The 23710-nt window shown below is 45.6% G+C and overlaps 1 protein-coding gene across 1 annotated transcript; it reads left to right on the top strand.

Moving 5' to 3' along the window:
* Positions 1-21121, top strand: LOC139404674 (calcium-independent phospholipase A2-gamma-like). The gene is made up of 8 exons (XM_071147280.1): positions 1-1059; positions 2133-2282; positions 2470-2716; positions 3386-3557; positions 5197-5254; positions 5787-5981; positions 17828-18023; positions 20316-21121. The coding sequence occupies exons 1-8, from the start codon at positions 16-18 to the stop codon at positions 20588-20590; spliced, it is 2337 nt and encodes a 778-aa protein (XP_071003381.1). The 5' UTR covers positions 1-15; the 3' UTR covers positions 20591-21121.
* Positions 21122-23710: the final 2589 nt, after the last annotated feature.

The following is a 23710-nucleotide window of genomic DNA, read 5'->3' as shown; positions in this document are numbered from 1 at the left end:
GGTGTGAGCTGACGCATGTCGCGGATCAGGAGCACGCTCAACACTGTTACTAAAGCAGTAAGTGGCAGCGACCTCCTCTCCAAGATCTCCCGCCTTAAGCCCAGTGCCACAGCCGCCCATGCAGAGAAGGTACTGTCCGAAGCGGAGCCTCTGACTCCATCTCCAACCCCGGCAGCTAGTGACCCTTCAGCTGCTGCAATAGACATGAAGCCACCAGAACAGGATCAGACAGTAGGACAGGACCAGAACAATGGAGAGGAGGGGAAGGAGAATCAGCCACTTCAGCCTTTAGAGAAACCATTCATGGCCAACGTCAAGCCCAAACAGAGCCTCGCTGCGTCAGTGGCTAACTCCGCCGCATCAGTGGCTATATCCACCGCTAGCTCCTCGTCAGCCATTGCCAAGCAGACGTTACAGCTGTTCCAACCAGAGGCCCTGTCCACCAATATGGACGAGACATACAGCACCCTGTCTCAACACGTCAACGACTACTTTGGGAGTTGTAGTAGTCTATCAACAGGAGATGACAAGAAGCCTCACCATCTAAATGACAATGCTCAAGCATCCACGTCCTCCAAGCCTGCTCTCAGTCTACGCTATCAGAGTACTAAGAGCGGGGACCACATCCCCGTTTCAGTACCTGTGGCAGCTGAGACCAAGGCTATCCAGGGCAAGGCAGCTACCCCACAACCGACTCCTCCCCTGGAGGAGGTTAGCCCAACCTCGGGTGTTCCCACCCGAGAGAGCCCTGCCACAGATAGTACTTCCTCTGACCCAGTCACCTACACCCCTACCCCCACCCTAACACCCTCTAAAAAAGGTGGGTTTGGGCAGTATCTGTCTGACCCTCGTCCCAATGTTCAGGCATTCTTTGGCAGCTATATAGCACCCTTGGTACCTAGTAAGTTCAGAGCTGACCCCAAGAGTGTCACAGCAGCAGTTGAAGAGAAGACCACGGAGGAGGCTGTGAGGAAGCCTGGAGAGAAGATGGAGACTGAGGAGCAGAAGAAGAATGCTAAAGAGGGGGCCAAGAAACTACTGCTGAGCCAGAGAGAGAAGGTACTGAAACTGATTCATATAAATTAATGATTCTCTGCCATGTGAATTAATTAAAATGAACTTTTAATACCCTGTCGGTTTGAAGTGTCTTACCCTGTCGGTTTGAAGTGTCTTACCCTGTCGGTTTGAAGTGTCTTACCCTGTCGGTTTGAAGTGTCTTACCCCCTGTCGGTTTGAAGTGTCTTACCCCCTGTCGGTTTGAAGTGTCTTACCCCCTGTCGGTTTGAAGTGTCTTACCCCCTGTCGGTTTGAAGTGTCTTACCCCCTGTCGGTTTGAAGTGTCTTACCCCCTGTCGGTTTGAAGTGTCTTACCCCCTGTCGGTTTGAAGTGTCTTACCCCCTGTCGGTTTGAAGTGTCTTACCCCCTGTCGGTTTGAAGTGTCTTACCCCCTGTCGGTTTGAAGTGTCTTACCCCCTGTCGGTTTGAAGTGTCTTACCCCCTGTCGGTTTGAAGTGTCTTACCCCCTGTCGGTTTGAAGTGTCTTACCCCCTGTCGGTTTGAAGCGTCTTACCCCCTGTCGGTTTGAAGCGTCTTACCCCCTGTCGGTTTGAAGCGTCTTACCCCCTGTCGGTTTGAAGCGTCTTACCCCCTGTCGGTTTGAAGCGTCTTACCCCCTGTCGGTTTGAAGCGTCTTACCCCCTGTCGGTTTGAAGCGTCTTACCCCCTGTCGGTTTGAAGCGTCTTACCCCCTGTCGGTTTGAAGCGTCTTACCCCCTGTCGGTTTGAAGCGTCTTACCCCCTGTCGGTTTGAAGCGTCTTACCCCCTGTCGGTTTGAAGCGTCTTACCCCCTGTCGGTTTGAAGCGTCTTACCCCCTGTCGGTTTGAAGCGTCTTACCCCCTGTCGGTTTGAAGCGTCTTACCCCCTGTCGGTTTGAAGCGTCTTACCCCCTGTCGGTTTGAAGCGTCTTACCCCCTGTCGGTTTGAAGTGTCTTACCCCCTGTCGGTTTGAAGTTCATGTTCAATGATCTAGGACAGAGGGAAAACATTACACACAATGATTACCTTATATCTCATTTTGATCTACATTTTTAAAAAGGATCCTGGGTATGTTCTGTGCCCTCCCATCCCAGATCATAGCCCGGGTGAGTATGGACAACAGGACCAGAGCCTTGGTGCAGGGCATCCAGAAAGCCACAGACATGAATGTCCACACCAGCCGTGTGGAGGAGCTTAGCCTGCATCTTCTGGAGTACCCTGAGACACGCGGCGTGGCCGTCAAGGTGTGGGGCTGTTTTTGTAGACAATGTAAACTTCAGTCCTTGTAGATATACTGTGGGTGTATTTACATTCATATTTTAGTCATGTAGCAGAAGCTCTGATAGACCAACTTCTAATCAGTGCATTCAACTAAGATGGGTACATGTAGAAGTGTGTGAATTTGCTGAAGTGAACCCCCCCCCCCCTCAGGAGAGGGTGATCCCGTGCCTGTTGCGTCTGAGGCAGACCAGAGACCCCCGGCTCCAGGCTGCAGTGAGAGAGGCCCTGGCCCTGGTGGGATACACAGACCCTGTGAAGGGCCAGGGTATACGGATCCTGGCCATCGATGGAGGGGGGACCAGGGGACTGGTAGCCCTGCAGACCCTACACAAACTGCAGACACTGACAGGCAAACCCATCTACCAGCTGTTTGACTACATCTGTGGGGTCAGCACAGGTAGGCTGTTTCACCAAGCTCCCTGTATTTTCTACAACATGATATCGGTCCACACTACTAGGGCTGGTTTCCCAGACACAGATCAGGCCTAGTCCTGAGAACATAATCCATTGAGCATTCTTTTTAGGCCAAGACTAGGTTTCATTTATGTCTGAGAACCCAGTCACTTGTGTTTAATGAAAGGCACTTTTCAGTCCAGTCTTAAAATCAAAAAGTCAGGGCCTCCCGAGTGGCGCAGCGCTTGAGGCGTCATCACAGACCGGCTGCGACCGGGAGACCCATGAGGCGACGCACAATTGTCCCAGCATCGTCCGGGTTAGGGGAGGGTTTGGGCCTGGCGCAAACCCTAGCGACTCCTGTGGTGGGCCTGGCGCATGTACTCTGACACGGTCGCCAGCTGTATGGTGTTTCCTCTGACACGTTGGTTCGGCTGGCTTCCGGGTTAAGCGAGCTGTGTGTCAAGAGGCAGTATGGCTTGGCGAGGTTGTGTTTTGGAGGATGCATGGCTCTCAACCTTCGCCTCTCCCTCTGTACGGGAGTTGCAGCGATGGGACAAGACTGTAACTACCAATTGGATATCACAACATTGTGGAGGATAATACTTTTTTATAAATCTGAAAGTCCTGTTTGGCACGTGGCATCTTAACACGATGAACCCCTATCCCGCAGGTGCCATCCTGGCCTTCATGTTGGGGGTGTTCCAGATTCCTCTGGATGATTGTGAGGAACTCTACAGGAAGCTGGGTTCTGATGTGTTCAAACAGAACGTCATCGTGGGAACCGTCAAGATGGGCTGGAGCCACGCCTTCTACGACAGCCAGATCTGGGAGAACATCCTCAAGTGAGTACAGTACCCTGCTGCTCCGCCTAGTATACTGTCATGTCAGTACCCTGCTGCTCCGTCTAGTATACTGTCATGTCAGTACCCTGTCATGTCAGTACCCTGTCATGTCAGTACCCTGCTGCTCCGTCTAGGATACTGTCATGTCAGTACCCTGCTGCTCCGTCTAGTATACTGTGATGTCAGTACCCTGCTGCTCCGACTAGGATACTGTCATGTCAGTACCTTGCTGCTCCGTCTAGTATACTGTCATGTCAGTACCCTGTCATGTCAGTACCCTGCTGCTCCGTCTAGGATACTGTCATGTCAGTACCCTGTCATGTCAGTACCCTGCTGCTCCATCTAGGATACTGTCATGTCAGTACCCTGCTGCTCCGTCTAGTATACTGTCATGTCAGTACCCTGCTGCTCCATCTAGGATACTGTCATGTCAGTACCCTGCTGCTCCGTCTAGGATACTGTCATGTCAGTACCCTGCTTCTCCGTCTAGTATACTGTCATGTCAGTACCTTGCTGCTCCGTCTAGGATACTGTCATGTCAGTACCCTGCTGCTCCATCTAGGATACTGTCATGTCAGTACCCTGCTGCTCCGTCTAGTATACTGTCATGTCAGTACCCTGCTGCTCCGTCTAGTATACTGTCATGTCAGTACCCTGCTGCTCCGTCTAGTATACTGTCATGTCAGTACCCTGCTTCTCCGTCTAGTATACTGTCATGTCAGTTCCCTGCTGCTCCGTCTAGGATACTGTCATGTCAGTTCCCTGCTGCTCCGTCTAGTATACTGTCATGTCAGTACCCTGCTGCTCCGTCTAGTATACTGTCATGTCAGTACCCTGCTGCTCCGTCTAGGATACTGTCATGTCAGTACCCTGCTGCTCCGTCTAGTATACTGTCATGTCAGTACCCTGCTGCTCCGTCTAGTATACTGTCATGTCAGTACCCTGCTGCTCCGTCTAGGATACTGTCATGTCAGTACCCTGCTGCTCCATCTAGTATACTGTCATGTCAGTACCCTGCTGCTCCATCTAGGATACTGTCATGTCAGTACCCTGCTGCTCCGTCTAGTATACTGTCATGTCAGTACCCTGCTGCTCCGTCTAGTATACTGTCATGTCAGTACCCTGCTGCTCCGTCTAGTATACTGTCATGTCAGTACCCTGCTGCTCCGTCTAGGATACTGTCATGTCAGTACCCTGCTGCTCCGTCTAGTATACTGTCATGTCAGTACCCTGCTGCTCCGTCTAGTATACTGTCATGTCAGTACCCTGCTGCTCCGTCTAGGATACTGTCATGTCAGTACCCTGCTGCTCCGTCTAGGATACTGTCATGTCAGTTCCCTGCTGCTCCGTCTAGTATACTGTCATGTCAGTACCCTGCTGCTCCGTCTAGTATACTGTCATGTCAGTACCCTGCTGCTCCGTCTAGGATACTGTCATGTCAGTTCCCTGCTGCTCCGTCTAGTATACTGTCATGTCAGTACCCTGCTGCTCCGTCTAGTTTACTGTCATGTCAGTGGTAAAATATGTTGACAGTGTAGTCTGACCTATGAAAATCATGTTCTTATTTTGGAGCATGTAAATTTACAGTATAATTTTGTCTGATTTGATAATGAAGTGGTGAATGTTTTGTGTGTAACAGGGAGAGAATGGGAGAAGGCCTCATGGTGGAGACAGCCCGGGATCCAAAATGCCCAAAGGTTAGGTTTGATTTATACATCCCTTGAACAACCATACACTTACACAGGGAACAAAGACTTAATCAAGTCCATATCGACGGGTAGGCGGACGAGTCACCAAAATGATACGTACGCATCGGTACGGCTGGATGGCCTGCGTTGTTATGAGCCTGGACGGTCACATAGCAACAACGACAAGAAGCTGCCATGTAGGGAGTCCTAGGTTGCTCGTTTAGTCTCATTGTGTCTTGTTCTTGACACCATGTCTTGTTTTGAGGGGTTTTGACTCATGTCATGTCAATGCTAATGGGGCTAAAATCCGCTAGCTAGCTAATCAACAACTGTAACGGTGCATTTAAGAGACAACAAGTGCTCATTGAAAACATAAATACATTTGCACAATAAACATTGGAGACTAAATATACTTTACATGTTGTTAACAATCTAAGCCAACCCGTCTGTTGTGCACGTTGGTTTTGTTGCTAAACAACCAACCCATCTCTTCTCTCATGAACACGTCTTCATTTAGTTCATGCCTCTGTTCCTCCTCTAGGTGTCAGCAGTGAGCACCATAGTGAACAGGGGTCTGCCTCTGAAGGCCTATGTGTTCAGGAACTACAGCATGCTACCAGGGGTCAGGTCCCACTACATAGGAGACTGTAAACACAAGATGTGGCAGGCCATCAGAGCCTCCTCCGCCGCCCCAGGGTACTTCCAGGAGTATACACTGGGAAAAGACCTGCACCAGGTAACCAATTCATCTATCTCTGTATGTGTAGCTTTAGTACTCTCTCTCTGTTTATCTACCTCAGCCTCTCTCTGTTTATCTACCTCAACCTCTCTCTGTTTATCTACCTCAACCTCTCTCTTTCTCTCTGTTTCTACCTCAGCCTCTCTCTGTTTATCTACCTCAGCCTCTCTCTGTTTATCTACCTCAGCCTCTCTCTGTTTATCTACCTCAACCTCTCTCTCTTTCTCTGTTTATCTACCTCAACCTCTCTCTCTTTCTCTCTGTTTATCTACATCAACCTCTCTCTGTTTATCTACCTCAGCCTCTCTCTGTTTATCTACCTCAGCCTCTCTCTGTTTATCTACCTCAGCCTCTCTCTGTTTCTACCTCAGCCTCTCTCTGTTTCTACCTCAGCCTCTCTCTGTTTATCTACCTCAACCTCTTTCTCTCTCTGTTTATCTACCTCAACCTCTCTCTGTTTATCTACCTCTCTCTCTCTCTGTTTATCTACCTCAACCTCTCTCTGTTTATCTACCTCAACCTCTCTCTGTTTATCTACCTCAATCTCTCTCTCTTTCTCTGTTTATCTACCTCTCTCTCTCTGTATCTACCCCTCTCTCTGTTTATCTACCTCAACCTCTCTCTCTCTCTCTCTGTTTATCTACCTCAACCTCTCTCTCTCTCTGTTTATCTACCTCAGCCTATCTCTTTCTCTATTACCCCTCTTTCTTTGTCTCTCTGTCTCTATGATCTCTCTCTGACTGTCACTCATTTACCCAACACTTCTCGCAAATCAATACACTTTCAGTACACTTCCTGATAGTCCTCTCCGAGGCCTGAGGCCATTAACTGTAGGGCCGTAGTGTGTGTTTCTGTGTGTTAAATTAGCCCGTTCTCTCAGCTGGAGATCCAGAGAGTAAATGTAGAGCCTCTCTCTCTCTGTTCCATTTCAATTCAATTCAAATTTGAGGGGCCTCATTGTCATGGGAAACATATGTTAACATCGTCAAAGCAAGTGAAGTAGATAATAAACCAAAGTGAAATAAACAATAAAAAATGAACAGTTAAAATTACACTCAAGTTCCAAATAATAAAGACATTTGTCTATATACAGTGTTGTAACGATGTGAAAATAGTTAAAGTACAAAATGGAAAATAAATAAATATGGGTTATATTTACAATGGTACCACCTCATTTTGTGGGCAGTGGGCACATAGCCTGTCTTCTCTTGAGAGCCATGTCTGCCTACGGCGGCCTTTCTCAATAGCAAGGCTATGCTCACTGTTTTTTTTGTTGTAACTTGACACATTGGAAAAAATGATATTTTTGTTTTCTCATGATGTGGTTGGGTCTAATTGTGTTGCTGTCCTGGGGCTCTGTGGGGTCTAATTGTGTTGCTGTCCTGGGGCTCTGTGGGGTCTAATTGTGTTGCTGTCCTGGGGCTCTGTGGGGTCTAATTGTGTTGCTGTCCTGGGGCTCTGTGGGGTCTAATTGTGTTGCTGTCCTGGGGCTCTGTGGGGTCTAATTGTGTTGCTGTCCTGGGGCTCTGTGGGGTCTAATTGTGTTGCTGTCCTGGGGCTCTGTGGGGTCTAATTGTGTTGCTGTCCTGGGGCTCTGTGGGGTCTAATTGTGTTGCTGTCCTGGGGCTCTGTGGGGTCTAATTGTGTTGCTGTCCTGGGGCTCTGTGGGGTCTAATTGTGTTGCTGTCCTGGGGCTCTGTGGGGTCTAATTGTGTTGCTGTCCTGGGGCTCTGTGGGGTCTAATTGTGTTGCTGTCCTGGGGCTCTGTGGGGTCTAATTGTGTTGCTGTCCTGGGGCTCTGTGGGGTCTAATTGTGTTGCTGTCCTGGGGCTCTGTGGGGTCTAATTGTGTTGCTGTCCTGGGGCTCTGTGGGGTCTGTTTGTGTTGCTGTCCTGGGGCTCTGTGGGGTCTGTTTGTGTTGCTGTCCTGGGGCTCTGTGGGGTCTGTTTGTGTTTATGAACAGAACTCTCACTCACTCTCACTTCAAACACGCATATCAAAGACTGAGCCCCCCTGTGATGGAGAAGGGTTCCTGTAGGGGCTGCTGTCTGTAGGGGAATGGCAGGACAGTGACTCTTGATGAAAGAGAATATCTGATGTCTAGCCAACCCTCTGTCAGGTTGTACCTCAACAGCCTGTTTGTTTGTCTATTTTCTAGGTAAACAAAATGGTATTTGACCTGTGTAATTTGGATGCCACTTCGTTGACCTGCTTTAGTTTTGTTTGGTTGTAGACTGTACACCTACGTCAGAGATCAAAAGCTATTTCCTGGATGTTAGTTTGTTTCAGGAAGTAGGAAGTCAGAGCTAAGTGCAAAGCAAGCTCTCTTCTCAGAGCCTTAGAAATCTCCATGGCAACCAGTGAATATTCTATCTACCCGACCAAGTGGGTTTGGGCCTCCCTCCATCTGGGCAGAGCCCTTAGACAGCCGCTCTTTAACCTTTACCCAGAGTCTGAAAGGAGAGGTAGCTGCCTGCCTGCCCCACAGTCCCTTTGATCAGGCATTCACAAAGGAGCACAGTGCCCTGCCACACACACTCCAATCATTTATTGATATTTAAACACGCACCGCACGCACACGCCACAGGATTAGTCGGTGTGAGATCTGTGTGTGTGGAGAGAGATGGATGATTTGGTGACGTGCTTTATTTACTGTGTGCCACTGTGTTTTTGGCCCTGTTTCCCTTGTCTCAAAAGCTTCACAACAGACCAAAGAGGAGAGTGTAGACTAGAGATGTATTCAAAGTCCACAGCTCTTGACTCGCCTCTTCAGAGAGCTGGGTTGTTTTTGGAGTTTTCTCTACTGATCAATGGACATATTTGGTCATTTTAATGTGCCAGGAATCATTTGAATCCTTAGCTCGTCACGAGACTTGGCTGTTATCTTGGATGAACCTCCTTTTAATCATTGAACTTCCTGCTTCAACATTTTGATAAGGGGAAGTCCATTTCATGACACAGTGCTTTCATTATCCATAATGTCCCTTTAGCTCCCTGTCCCTTCTCTGACAATGCTACATACCCAGTGGACTGGCCTAACTAATATGCTATTACATAGTCAATAGACTCTTATCACTAATCCCTTTATGTTCTGTTTCATGTATTGTGTGTGTGTGTGTGTGTGTGTGTGTGTGTGTGTGTATTAACATGCAAGTAGCAGCTTTAGCTCTTGGCTGAGAAACCAGTTGACAGCTGAACTCCCTCTGCTCTCAGTCAGTCCGGATGGAGACGCCCACCAGCCCGTCCATAAAAAATCTGTGTTTTAAAGGGGAATGGAAACACTAGGCTTTAGAACACCAGCTAACTGCTCTGAGATGTACTCAGACCAGGACCTCTGCATGCATTAACCAGCTAACTGCTCTGAGATGTACTCAGACCAGGACCTCTGCATGCATTAACCAGCTAACTGCTCTGAGATGTACTCAGACCAGGACCTCTGCATGCATTAACCAGCTACATTTGCTGGTGTCAAACCGTATATGAAAACATGGTACATATTTTGAAAGCTGAGAAACAGCCCTTTCAAATGACATGACAAATTGGCACCACAGCCATCAAATGGTAAAGAAAACAACTTCCTAATGAAGATGGAGAAAAAGTTAGAGCATGTTGAGTGTTCCGTGTTCTGTAAGGGTTGATCATCTGGAATCAGAATAGTGTTCCGTGTTCTGTAAGGGTTGATCATCTGGAATCAGAATAGTGCTCCGTGTTCTGTAAGGATGGATCATCTGGAATCAGAATAGTGTTCCGTGTTCTGTAAGGATGGATCATCTGGAATCAGAATAGTGTTCCGTGTTCTGTAAGGATTGATCATCTGGAATCAGAATAGTGTTCCGTGTTCTGTAAGGATGGATCATCTGGAATCAGAATAGTGTTCCGTGTTCTGTAAGGATGGATCATCTGGAATCAGAATAGTGTTCCGTGTTCTGTAAAGATGGATCATCTTCTAGGTGTTAGCGGGGTGAACAGGCCGTGGCTCGGGTGGCTGAGGTCCTTGATGATCTTCTAGATGTTAGCGGGGTGAACAGGCCGTGGCTCTGGTGGCTGAGGTCCTTGATGATCTTCTAGATGTTAGCGGGGTGAACAGGCCGTGGCTCCGGTGGCTGAGGTCCTTGATGATCTTCTAGATGTTAGCGGGGTGAACAGGCCGTGGCTCCGGTGGCTGAGGTCCTTGATGATCTTCTAGATGTTAGCGGGGTGAACAGGCCGTGGCTCTGGTGGCTGAGGTCCCTGATGATCTTCTAGATGTTAGCGGGGTGAACAGGCCGTGGCTCGGGTGTCTGAGGTCCTTGATGATCTTCTAGGTGTTAGCGGGGTGAACAGGTTGTGGCTCGGGTGGCTGAGGTCCTTGATGATCTTCTAGGTGTTAGCAGGGTGAACAGGCCGTGGCTCGGGTGGCTGAGGTCCTTGAGGATCTTCTAGGTGTTAGCGGGGTGAACAGGCCGTGGCTCGGGTGGCTGAGGTCCTTGAGGATCTTCTTGTCCTTCATGTGACACCGGTGCTGTAGATGTCCTGGGGGGCAGGCAGTGAGCCCCCGGTGATGTGTTGGGCTGACAACACCACCTGCTATGGTTGTATAGTACTGGTTCTATAGTAGAGTCATGGTGAACTAATACACAGTGATCTGGTATATTTAAACATGTAGCTAGTCTGGCTGGGTTGTATAGTACTGGTTCTATAGTAGAGTCATGGTGAACTAATACACAGTGATCTGGTATATTTAAACATGTAGCTAGTCTGGCTGGGTTGTATAGTACTGGTTCTATAGTAGAGTCATGGTGAACTAATACACAGTGATCTGGTATATTTAAACATGTAGCTAGTCTGGCTCGGCTATGTGCTGCAGTTTAGTTCATTGGTGTTTGTTTTACTGGCATGAATGTTGTTCCATCATAAATACACTGACAGAGAGGATACGTCCCAAATGCCACCCCTTTCTCTATATAGTGCAGTACTTTTGACCATAACCCTATAGTAGTGCACTACATAGGGAATAGGGTGCTATTTGTGGGACACCCAGAGTCTAGAGGGGAGATGAGCAGAGCGTGGCTCCCAGTTCGACCTCCCCAGTGTTCAAGAGGAAATGGGACAGAAAATGTGATCTCTTCTGCCTCAGCTGAATGCAACATGTCCTCCCTCCCAGTCCCGATCATCTGCCCATCTGGACACAGCTAAACAATGAGACTAGAGCCAGTACATCCATTTTGTGCTAGTGTTGTGTTAGGATATCATGCATGAAGAGAAGCTGAGAAGCCTCAGTCAGGGACTCTCAGGCTGGATTTAAATGAGCAGGTTTGTTTGTTATAGCTAAATGACCTGCTGTTATGGGGATTTAAATGAGCAGGTTTGTTTGTTATAGCTAGCTAAATGACCTGCTGTTATGGGGATTTAAATGAGCAGGTTTGTTTGTTATAGCTAGCTAAATGACCTGCTGTTATGGGGATTTAAATGAGCAGGTTTGTTTGTTATAGCTAGCTAAATGAGCTGCTGTTATGGGGATTTAAATGAGCAGGTTTGTTTGTTATAGCTAGATAAATTACCTGCTGTTATGGGGATTTAAATGAGCAGGTTTGTTTGTTATAGTTAGCTAAATGACCTGCTGTTATGGGGATTTAAATGAGCAGGTTTGTTTGTTATAGCTAGCTAAATTACCTGCTGTTATGGGGATTTAAATGAGCAGGTTTGTTTGTTATAGCTAAATGACCTGCTGTTATGGGGATTTAAATGAGCAGGTTTGTTTGTTATAGCTAGCTAAATGAGCTGCTGTTATGGGGATTTAAATGAGCAGGTTTGTTTGTTATAGCTAGCTAAATGAGCTGCTGTTATGGGGATTTAAATGAGCAGGTTTGTTTGTTATAGCTAGCTAAATGACCTGCTGTTATGGGGATTTAAATGAGCAGGTTTGTTTGTTATAGCTAGATAAATTACCTGCTGTTATGGGGATTTAAATGAGCAGGTTTGTTTGTTATAGCTAGATATATTACCTGCTGTTATGGGGATTTAAATGAGCAGGTTTGTTTGTTATAGCTAGATATATTACCTGCTGTTATGGGGATTTAAATGAGCAGGTTTGTTTGTTATAGCTAGCTAAATGAGCTGCTGTTATGGGGATTTAAATGAGCAGGTTTGTTTGTTATAGCTAGATAAATTACCTGCTGTTATGGGGATTTAAATGAGCAGGTTTGTTTGTTATAGCTAGATATATTACCTGCTGTTATGGGGATTTAAATGAGCAGGTTTGTTTGTTATAGCTAGATAAATGACCTGCTGTTGTAATGGGGATTTCATTCCAAGCTCATGGCCAAATTATCTTACTTGTGAAATTATGACATTGCCTTTTTCTTTGTATAAGTAAACTGAAATTCCAATTCCAATTTCCTTGTTGAAAACATGAGAATTTAATCGTTTTTTTAGTTTAGTTTAGTTTAGTTGATATGCTTGAAGTCATAAAGAGTGCAATGCTTGACGCACAACGAAGAGCTGCTGGCAAAACGCACGAAAGTGCTGTTTGAATGAATGTTTACGTGCCTGCTTCTGCCTACCACCGCTCAGTCAGATACTTGTATGCTTGTATGCTCAGTCAGATTATATGCAACACAGGACAAGCTAAATAATATCTAGTAATATCATCAACCATGTGTAGTTAACTAGTGATTATGATTGATTGTTTTTTATAAGATAAGTTTAATGCTAGCTAGCAACTTACCTTGGCTTACTGCATTTGCGTAACAGTCTCCTTGTGGAGTGCAACGAGAGAGAGGCAGGTCGTTATTGCGTTGGACTAGTTAACTGTAAGGTTGCAAGATTGGATTCCCCGAGCTGACAAGGTGAAAATCTGTCTTTCTGCCCCTGAACGAGGCAGTTAACCCACCATTCCTAGGCCGTCATTGAAAATAAGAATGTGTTCTTAACTGACTTGTCTAGTTAAATAAAGGTGTAAAAAAATATATTTTAAAAATTCGGCAAATCGGCGCCCAAAAATACCGATTTCCGATTGTTATGAAAACTTGAAATCGGCCATTCCGATTAATCGGTCGACCTCTACTAACAGGTATAACTAACAAAGAAATAAATAAACAGGGAGGGCCAATAGTGTTCTCTCTCTGTAAGTGTGTGGCTGGAACTATAGTCAGTCAATATCAACATTCTCTCAAACTTCCTAGACATTCAGACATCCTGTGTTTGCTCTCCCTTGTCAACATATTTTCTCTCTCTGTCTGTCTCTCTCTCTGTCTCTGTCTCTCTCTCTCTCTCTAAGTCTCTGTCTGTGTCTGTCTCTCTCTCTCTCTCTGTCTCCCACATGGATAGAGAGATCTTTATATATGTGTTATTGTGGTGTCAGTGAGTGCACAGGCAGCGCCATCGAGGCCATCTCCATTTTGAAGCAGTCCATTTTCTTCTTCTACTACATCTATGATTTAGCAAACAAACTGAAAATGTGCCCACCTAGTGTTTGCTCATCGGTATAATTCATTCGCTGGTCCCTCCTGATGACCCGGATGGAATAATGTGATCCTTCCTTAACCCATAGGAAGTCCCACCCAGACTTCTTTAAAATTGTGGAAGCCCGCAATGGCCATGCCAACACAGGTTTTATCCATCTAGAGTCCTCTAACTCTAAGAAGGTACCAGAACAAAGCTTGGTTGTTATTTTGACAGAGGCACTGAACTGTGGTTCCACAGAACTTCCTTCACAACTTGTTACCTTCAGCATGTTAGTTTGCCAGGGACATACTGCATCATGATAACATAAAGACCAGTGATCTGGTCACACTGTACCAGGGACATACTGCATCATGATAACATAAAGACCAGTGATCTGGTCACACTGTACCAGGGACATACTGCATCATGATAACATAAAGACCAGTGATCTGGTCACAGTTTAATTGCAGCCAGGCAAGGTTTTATTTGGCTAGTTCAGTGTTTAATCATGAGGCCTGCAGCGAAGTGTCCAGATGCATTAAGGTGCCATGAAATCTCTGCTTAGTCACGATGATGCACAACAGGAGAATCACATTGGCTTGTTGGTTAACAGGTCTCAAGAGCCTGAGGAACAAAAAATAATCACCTGATTAAAAAAAAACAAGTTAGCACTGAGAATTGTCTTGTAATATGTTCACTATCACTGTTGACTGTGACATTTCCTCTAGTTTGAAAGCCCAAATAGTGAGACTTTCATGTAAGTCAGGGCCCACTTCCTTATTCCAATTCCTTCAGTGTTTTTAGAAGAGGCAGTGCTGAACATAACGCCATGGCAACACTGGAGACTCATTGTCTTGTTTCTCTTCAGTGTTTCTGTAGTGAGAAGCCAGTGAGGTTGTTGAGAGAGAGGCTTAGCCCAGAGAGCTGTTGTAGCTCTGACCCCCACAGAGTGGAAACGACCTTTGACCTGCAGTCAGCAAGGGTCAAGGCCTTATTGTGAGCCACACTCTCTCCCACAGTTCACCATGAGTAGATCATTGTTTTAGCAGTTTAATCCTATCCAAACAGCCCAGTTAGAAAACCCTTCACCCAGTGTGCGTTCCAAACTACACCCTATTCCCTACGTAGTGCATTACTTATTACCAGGGCCCATAGGGCTCTCAGAAGTAGTGCACTATATAGGAAATAGGGTGCCATTTTGGATGCAGACTTAGTGGATGAAGTCCAAGAATAAGTGGACTTGGAGAGGGTAGCTAAGAGGGAGAGAGGGAAGACATAACTTAAAAAGACTAAACCTGGCTTTGCCAAGACGAGGTCACTGCTCAGCTAGTGTCTGGAGCACATAGAGTAGCCTGACACACACACTCTCAAGTAAGTGTGTGTGTGTGTGTGAGAGAGAGAGAGAGAGCCCTTACTTACCCTCTGTGTCTGGCCAATCTTGTCTGTCTGCAGCCGCTGACATTCACAACTGCTTCTGGAAATGAGACTTGAATAATTAATTGCACCGTATCAAAGCCTCTTTCTACTGTGGAGCACCGACTCTGTTGAGGTGATTGTACAACATTGAGGTAATTGAGCTATCCTACCCTGTACGGGTAATACACTGTTTCCCTTTTGTTGGGCTGGTCAGAAAGACATTTCTACCATACGTTTAACTCCTTGTTATTCAGACCACTATCACACTACAGGCAAGCAGACTCTGGTCTGGTCTATTCATCTCTGGGATGTATTAGACTGTGTACCACTCCTCACCAGCCCTGGAGGGGTTGATAGGGACGTGTTTCCACAAGCTTGGTGGGCCAGTAGAACAGCCTCGTAGTCCCAGGTCAGGAAGCTTAAACAGGACTGGTGTTTAGATGCAGAGCAGCATTGATCAGGGCCTGGTGTTTAGATACAGAGCAGCATTGATCAGGGCCTGGTGTTTAGATACAGAGCAGTATTGATCAGAGGCCTGGTGTTTAGATACAGAGCAGTATTGATCAGGGCCTGGTGTTTAGATACAGAGCAGTATTGATCAGGGCCTGGTGTTTAGATACAGAGCAGTATTGATCAGGGCCTGGTGTTTAGATACAGAGCAGTATTGATCAGGGCCTGGTGTTTAGATACAGAGCAGTATTGATCAGGGCCTGGTGTTTAGATACAGAGCAGTATTGATCAGGGCCTGGTGTTTAGATACAGAGCAGTATTGATCAGGGCCTGGTGTTTAGATACAGAGAAGTATTGATCAGGGCCTGGTGTTTGGATACAGAGCAGAATTGATCAGGGCCTGGTGTTTAGATACAGAGCAGCATTGATCAGGGCCTGGTGTTTAGATACAGAGCAGTATTGATCAGGGCCTGGTGTTTAGATACAGAGCAGCATTGATCAGGGCCTGGTGTTTAGATGCAGAGCAGCATTGATCAGGGCCTGGTGTTTATATGCAGAGCAGTATTGATCAGGGCCTGGTGTTTAGATACAGAGCAGTATTGATCAGGGCCTGGTGTTTAGATACAGAGCAGTATTGATCAGGGCCTGGTGTTTAGATACAGAGCAGTATTGATCAGGGACAGACATTATGTACTATAGGACATGGTGATTTACTGTGTTCTACCTCAGACATTATGTACTATAGGACATGGTGATTTACAGTGTTCTACCTCAGACATTATGTACTAGGACATGGTGGTGATTTACTGTGTTCTACCTCAGACATTATGTACTAGGACATGGTGATTTACTGTGTTCTACCTCAGACATTATGTACTATAGGACATGGTGATTTACTGTGTTCTACCTCAGACATTATGTACTAGGACATGGTGATTTACTGTGTTCTACCTCAGACATGATGTACTATAGGACATGGTGATTTACTGTGTTCTACCTCAGACATTATGTACTAGGACATGGTGGTGATTTACTGTGTTCTACCTCAGACATTATGTACTAGGACATGGTGATTTACTGTGTTCTACCTCAGACATTATGTACTAGGACATGGTGATTTACTGTGTTCTACCTCAGACATTATGCACTAGGACATGGTGATTTACTGTGTTCTACCTCAGACATTATGTACTAGGACATGGTGATTTACTGTGTTCTACCTCAGACATTATGTACTAGGACATGGTGATTTACTGTGTTCTACCTCAGACATTATGCACTAGGACATGGTGGTGATTTACTGTGTTCTACCTCAGACATTATGTACTAGGACATGGTGGTGATTTACTGTGTTCTACCTCAGACATTATGTACTATAGGACATGGTGATTTACTGTGTTCTACCTCAGACATTATGTACTAGGACATGGTGGTGATTTACTGTGTTCTACCTCAGACATTATGTACTATAGGACATGGTGATTTACAGTGTTCTACCTCAGACATTATGTACTATAGGACATGGTGATTTACTGTGTTCTACCTCAGACATTATGTACTAGGACATGGTGATTTACTGTGTTCTACCTCAGGCATTATGTACTAGGACATGGTGATTTACTGTGTTCTACCTCAGACATTATATACTAGGACATGGTGATTTACTGTGTTCTACCTCAGACATTATGTACTAGGACATGGTGGTGATTTACTGTGTTCTACCTCAGACATTATGTACTAGGACATGGTGATTTACTGTGTTCTACCTCAGGCATTATGTACTAGGACATGGTGATTTAATGTGTTCTACCTCAGGCATTATGTACTAGGACATGGTGATTTACTGTGTTCTACCTCAGACATTATGTACTAGGACATGGTGGTGATTTACTGTGTTCTACCTCAGACATTATGTACTAGAACATGGTGATTTACTGTGTTCTACCTCAGACATTATGTACTAGGACATGGTGATGATTTACTGTGTTCTACCTCAGACATTATGTACTAGGACATGGTGGTGATTTACTGTGTTCTACCTCAGACATTATGTACTAGGACATGGTGGTGATTTACTGTGTTCTACCTCAGACATTATGTACTAGGACATGGTGGTTTACAGTGTTCTACCTCAGGCATTATGTACTAGGACATGGTGGTGATTTACTGTGTTCTACCTCAATATTATTAGACATTTACCAAGCTTAATGTCATGTACCTTATACATACAAGATAAGAAAGCAGACATTAAATCAAATCAAATTGTATTGGTCCCATTAGCAATGTTATTGCAGGTGTAGCAAAATGCGTGTGTTTCTAGCACCAATAGTGCAGTAATATCTAACAATAAACACAAACCTAAAAGTAAAATAATGGAATTAAGGAATATATAAATATTAGGACGAGCCATGTCGGAGTGGTGTAGACTAAAATACAGTATATACATATGAGATGAGTAAAGCACAAATATGTAAACATTTTAACAACATACCGGTCCGTCTAAAATCCTTGTGGTATTTTTCTGAAGTCAGATTGTCTCTGTGTGTTTCCAGGATGGTGGTCTCCTCATCAACAACCCCACAGCGTTGGCCATCCATGAGTGTAAGCTGCTGTGGCCCAACACCCCAGTGCAGTGTGTTGTCTCCCTGGGTACGGGTCGCTATGAGACCGTCAACAAGAACAACACCACCTCCACCAGTCTCAAAGCCAAGATCACCAACGTCATCAGCAGTGCCACCGACACAGAGGGTGGGTCACCAAGGGACCATGGAGTGTGTGTGGTGTACTGTGTGTAGTTGGTGTGTGTAGTTTGTGTGCCACATCTGTCCTTTGACAGGGATGAAACCACATTAGGTTATTTCTAACATCAGATTAAAGGCTGTCAGCCAGCCAGTCAGTCAGTCAGCCAGTCAGTCAGAGACATGTGCTTCACTAAAACAGACGCTGCATGTAGTCCCAGTAGGTAGTTGGAGGACCATTGTTTTCTGTGCATCTCATTAAGAGACTCATTCGCTGCATGTAGTCCTGTAGGTAGTTGGAGGACCATTGTTTTCTGTGAATCTCATTAAGAGACTCATTCGCTGCATGTATTCCCAGTAGGTAGTTGGAGGACCATTGTTTTCTGTGAATCTCATTAAGAGACTCATTCGCTGCATGTATTCCCAGTAGGTAGTTGGAAGACCATTGTTTTCTGTGAATCTCATTAAGAGACTCATTCGCTGCATGTATTCCCAGTAGGTAGTTGGAAGACCATTGTTTTCTGTGAATCTCATTAAGAGACTCATTCGCTGCATGTATTCCCAGTAGGTAGTTGGAAGACCATTGTTTTCTGTGAATCTCATTAAGAGACTCATTCGTTGCATGTAGGCCCAGTAGGTAGTTGGAGGACCATTGTTTTCTGTGCATCTCATTAAGAGACTCATTCGCTGCATGTAGTCCTGTAGGTAGTTGGAGGACCATTGTTTTCTGTGAATCTCATCTCATTCGCTGCATGTAGTCCCTGTAGGTAGTTGGAGGACCATTGTTTTCTGTGCATCTCATTAAGAGACTCATTCGCTGCATGTAGTCCCTGTAGGTAGTTGGAGGACCATTGTTTTCTGTGCATCTCATTAAGAGACTCATTCGCTGCATGTAGTCCCTGTAGGTAGTTGGAGGACCATTGTTTTCTGTCCATCTCATTAAGAGACTCATTCGCTGCATGTAGTCCCTGTAGGTAGTTGGAGGACCATTGTTTTGTCTCGTGCTGTATTTCAGTCACTCCTTCAATGATTTCCTTTTGACCAACACAGCTCAGAACATCAAGTTCATCAGCTCCCCAGTGCTTGACCTCTCTCTGATTCCTCTCATTAATCAGCTCCCCAGTACTTGAACTCTCTCTGATTCCTCTCATTCATCAGCTCCCCAGTGCTTGAACTCTCTCTGATTCCTCTCATTCATCAGCTCCCCAGTGCTTGACCTCTCTCTGATTCCTCTCATTCATCAGCTCCCCAGTACTTGACCTCTCTCTGATTCCTACCTGTGTAGATGGTCAGTCTGAGTGATGTTTAGTCAGTGTGTGTGGGTGATGGCACTATGAACAACTTGATTCCTACCTGTGTAGATGGTCTGAGTGATGTTTAGTCAGTGTGTGTGGGTGATGGCACTATGAACAACTTGATTCCTACCTGTGTAGATGGTCTGAGTGCTGTTTAGTCAGTGTGTGTGTGGGTGATGGCACTATGAACAACTTGATTCCTACCTGTGTAGATGGTCTGAGTGATGTTTAGTCAGTGTGTGTGGGTGATGGCACTATGAACAACTTGATTCCTACCTGTGTAGATGGTCAGTCTGAGTGATGTTTAGTCAGTGTGTGCGGGTGATGGCACTATGAACAACTTGATTCCTACCTGTGTAGATGGTCAGTCTGAGTGATGTTTAGTCAGTGTGTGTGGGTGATGGCACTATGAACAACTTGATTCCTACCTGTGTAGATGGTCTGAGTGATGTTTAGTCAGTGTGTGTGGGTGATGGCACTATGAACAACTTGATTCCTACCTGTGTAGATGGTCTGAGTGATGTTTAGTCAGTGTGTGTGGGTGATGGCACTATGAACAACTTGATTCCTACCTGTGTAGATGGTCTGAGTGATGTTTAGTCAGTGTGTGTGGGTGATGGCACTATGAACAACTTGATTCCTACCTGTGTAGATGGTCAGTCTGAGTGATGTTTAGTCAGTGTGTGCGGGTGATGGCACTATGAACAACTTGATTCCTACCTGTGTAGATGGTCAGTCTGAGTGATGTTTAGTCAGTGTGTGCGGGTGATGGCACTATGAACAACTTGATGGATCTCTATAAAGTAGAAAGTCATAATAAACCAGTCACATATGGACTAACTTTGTGTCCTTCATCAGAAGTCCACGTCTTGTTCTCTCCTTCTCCCAGACAGCTGCTTCCTCTCAACTAGCTACACTAACAACATGATAGCTATCAAGATATACAATGATTTAACTGTACTCCAGCAACATGACCTAACCTCTCTCACCTCTTCTCTCTCCGTCAGAGGTCCACATCATGCTGGACGCCCTCCTTCCACCCAACACTTACTTTCGTTTCAACCCCTACATGAGCGAGGACATCCCATTGGACGAGAGCCGCCCGGAGAGGCTGACCTTCCTGCAGGAGGAAGGAACTCGCTACCTGGAGAGGAACGAAGCCAAGCTGAACAAGGCAGCGTCGGTGCTGGCTCTGGAGAAGAGCGCCATCCAGAGGCTGGCTGAATGGTGCAAACTGAAGGCCGACATGTACGAGGGCTTGCCCTTCATATCCAAACTGTAGGGGACGTCTAGAGGTGAAAGATCAGACAGGCTGAGAGACACTCATTTAGACTGATTATGAAGATAATATAGGAGCCGTAAAGGTCTGACATGTACGAGGGCCCTTCATCTCCAAACTGTAGGAAGAGACCTGCAGAGGTTAAAGTTCAAAAGGCACTGCAGGCGGTAGCTGCTGAGAAACTCATTTAGACTTGAAAATAAACATCATGTGCTTTGATATAACTCCATCAGTGGAGGCTGGTGGAAGAATCTATAGGAGGAAAGGCTCATTGTAATGGTCGGAATGGAATAAATGGAACTGAGTCAAACGTGGTTTCCATGTGTTTGATGTGTTTGGTACCGTTCCATTGATTCCATTCCAGCCATTACAATGAGCCCATCCTCCTACAGCTCCTCCAACCAGCCTCCTCTGGACTCCATATCTTCTTGATGCAGATCATGTGATATGACTGCAGATCATGTGATATGACTGCAGATCATGTGATATGACTGCAGATCATGTGATATGACTGCAGATCATGTGATATGACTGCAGATCATGTGATATGACTGCAGATCATGTGATATGACTGCAGATCATGTGATATGACTGCAGATCATGTGATATGACTGCGGTCCATTTGAATTTCTGCTGCTCAGGCAGGATGTTGTTACCTTTGACCTGTGAGAGGTGGTACAGAATGATCTGTTGTAGTGTTTCTGAAAGGGGTTTGGCTGGTTGGGCTGAAGGAATCAACCTTTTGACTAGTCCTAAATAAAGTGCCACTGTGATGAGAGCACATAGGCAGTGTTTACACAGACAGGCCGTGTTTACACAGACAGGCCGTGTTTACACAGGCAGCCCAATTCTAATATTTTGCCCCCCTAAAAATCAGATATTTTGCCAATAATTGGGCTAAATACCTGAATTGGGCTGCCTGTGTAAACAGCCATAATGGTGTGAATGGTAGACAGGCATAGCCATAATGGTGTGAATGGTAGACAGGCGTAGCCATAATGGTGTGAATGGTAGACAGGCGTAGCCATAATGGTGTGAATGGTAGACAGGCGTAACCACAATGGTGTGAATGGTAGACAGGCGTAGCAATAATGGTGTGAATGGTAGACAGGCATAGCCATAATGGTGTGAATGGTAGACAGGCGTAGCCATAATGGTGTGAATGGTAGACAGGCGTAGCCATAATGGTGTGAATGGTAGACGGGCATAGCCACAATGGTGTGAATGGTAGACAGGCGTAGCCATAATGGTGTGAATGGTAGACCAGCGTAGCCATAATGGTGTGAATGGTAGACAGGCGTAGCCATAATGGTGTGAATGGTAGACAGGCGTAGCCATAATGGTGTGAATGGTAGGCAGGCGTAGCCATAATGGTGTGAATGGTAGACAGGCGTAGCCATAATGGTGTGAATGGTAGACAGGTGTAGCCATAATGGTGTGAATGGTAGGCAGGTGTAGCCATAATGGTGTGAATGGTAGACCGGCGTAGCCATAATGGTGTGAATGGTAGACAGGCGTAGCCATAATGGTGTGAATGGTAGGCAGGTGTAGCCATAATGGTGTGAATGGTAGACAGGCATAGCCATAATGGTGTGAATGGTAGACAGGTGTAGCCATAATGGTGTGAATGGTAGACCGGCGTAGCCATAATGGTGTGAATGGTAGACAGGCGTAGCCATAATGGTGTGAATGGTAGGCAGGCGTAGCCATAATGGTGTGAATGGTAGGCAGGCGTAGCCATAATGGTGTGAATGGTAGGCAGGCGTAGCCATTTACTGTTTTGATTTAAGAGTGCAGGTTTTGCAGGGAAGGTGTTTTTGACAACTACCTACTTAACATGTACTGGTATGTCAGAGATTCAGGGTCTGTTATTAGCAACTCATTCTAATGTAATTACTGTAAATATGAATGTTGTAACTGACATTGGTGTCACCTCATTTAAATGCTTCAAACTTGAATTAGGCATGTAAAGTAGAATGGTATCAAACATGTAATTATGCCTTTTTTCACAGACTAATGAAATCATTCACTTTGTAAATTGTCACATTGTTCTGATCTAAAGAGCTCTGTAAGGGATCAAATGTAAATGGTTGGATGGGTGGTTTTGAATAATATTGAAGAGTTCATGGTATTAGCTTTATAATGAAGTTGAACCACCTAATTCCTTTCTCCTGCAGCGGCCCTGTAGGTGGAGGGTGTAGAATGAAAATGTGTTGTTGAAACCGCTTTCTGTTGTTGTGTTGTCTGTTGAAGCTGTGTCTCATAACTACACTATTATACATGATCATCTGATCTGTACTGATGTCTATTAAAGCTGAAGTGATAGTCTACGACCTTAAACCACACGCACACGCACACACACACACACACAGAGGTCTATAATAGAGGTGTCATGGAAGAATGTGGAGTGTCCTCTGTGATTCATTGTTTTTTCCAATTGCAGAATTGATTTGTTACGTTGTTTCGTTCAGAGAACTGACCTTCCATGACGACACTCACTCCTCCCAGTCAAATGAGAATCACCCCAATCAACCCTACCCACGTAACACAGCGCTATATGGTTGTCTCTCAAATGGCACCCTATACCCTATTTAGTGCACTACTTTTGACCTGGTTCCATAAGGCTCTGGTCAAAAGTAGTGCACTATATAGGGAATAGGGTTCCATTTGCATAGCAGTACGTCGGAGGACACATTATCGCCTCATAGAGGAACCATTGAAATGGTCACCAGAACCAAACACATGAGGAATCAGGCATCATTGATGGAATAAGATTATTTTAGATTGTTGTGATCCCAGCTTGGTGTGACGTTTGAACCCAAACATGACACTGTGGTTGGAGGTCCTAATTGAACGCACGGATTTCAACCCTCAATTCTTGGATTGTGGTCTGATTTGCATGTGCAGTGACTCATTCATCCTCTATCATATGATAGATTTAGACTTTCTATAAAACCCTTGTTGGGTTGAGGGGAAGTGACTGAGATCGCATGTGTTCCCTATTTAGATCATTACCCTGTGTGAGTGGATTGTGTGGTATCACACTAACTGTGGACCCTAACCATACCACTGTTAGGTGTGTGATTGCGTGGTATCACCCTAACCATACCACTGTTGTTAGGT

Source organism: Oncorhynchus clarkii, unplaced genomic scaffold (genome assembly GCF_045791955.1).
Source record: "Oncorhynchus clarkii lewisi isolate Uvic-CL-2024 unplaced genomic scaffold, UVic_Ocla_1.0 unplaced_contig_9008_pilon_pilon, whole genome shotgun sequence".
In the NCBI taxonomy this organism is placed as follows: domain Eukaryota; kingdom Metazoa; phylum Chordata; class Actinopteri; order Salmoniformes; family Salmonidae; genus Oncorhynchus; species Oncorhynchus clarkii.
This window is presented reverse-complemented; position numbering and strand designations above follow the sequence as displayed.

Excerpts from the sequence above, each read along its gene's own strand:
- LOC139404674 (XM_071147280.1), top strand. The coding sequence starts at position 16 with ATGTCGCGGATCAGGAGCACGCTCAACACTGTTACTAAAGCAGTAAGT. Across the intron at positions 2,283-2,469 it reads CACGCGGCGTGGCCGTCAAG|GAGAGGGTGATCCCGTGCCT; the intron begins GTGTGGGGCTGT and ends CCCCCCCCTCAG. Across the intron at positions 18,024-20,315 it reads CAGTGCCACCGACACAGAGG|AGGTCCACATCATGCTGGAC; the intron begins GTGGGTCACCAA and ends TCTCTCCGTCAG.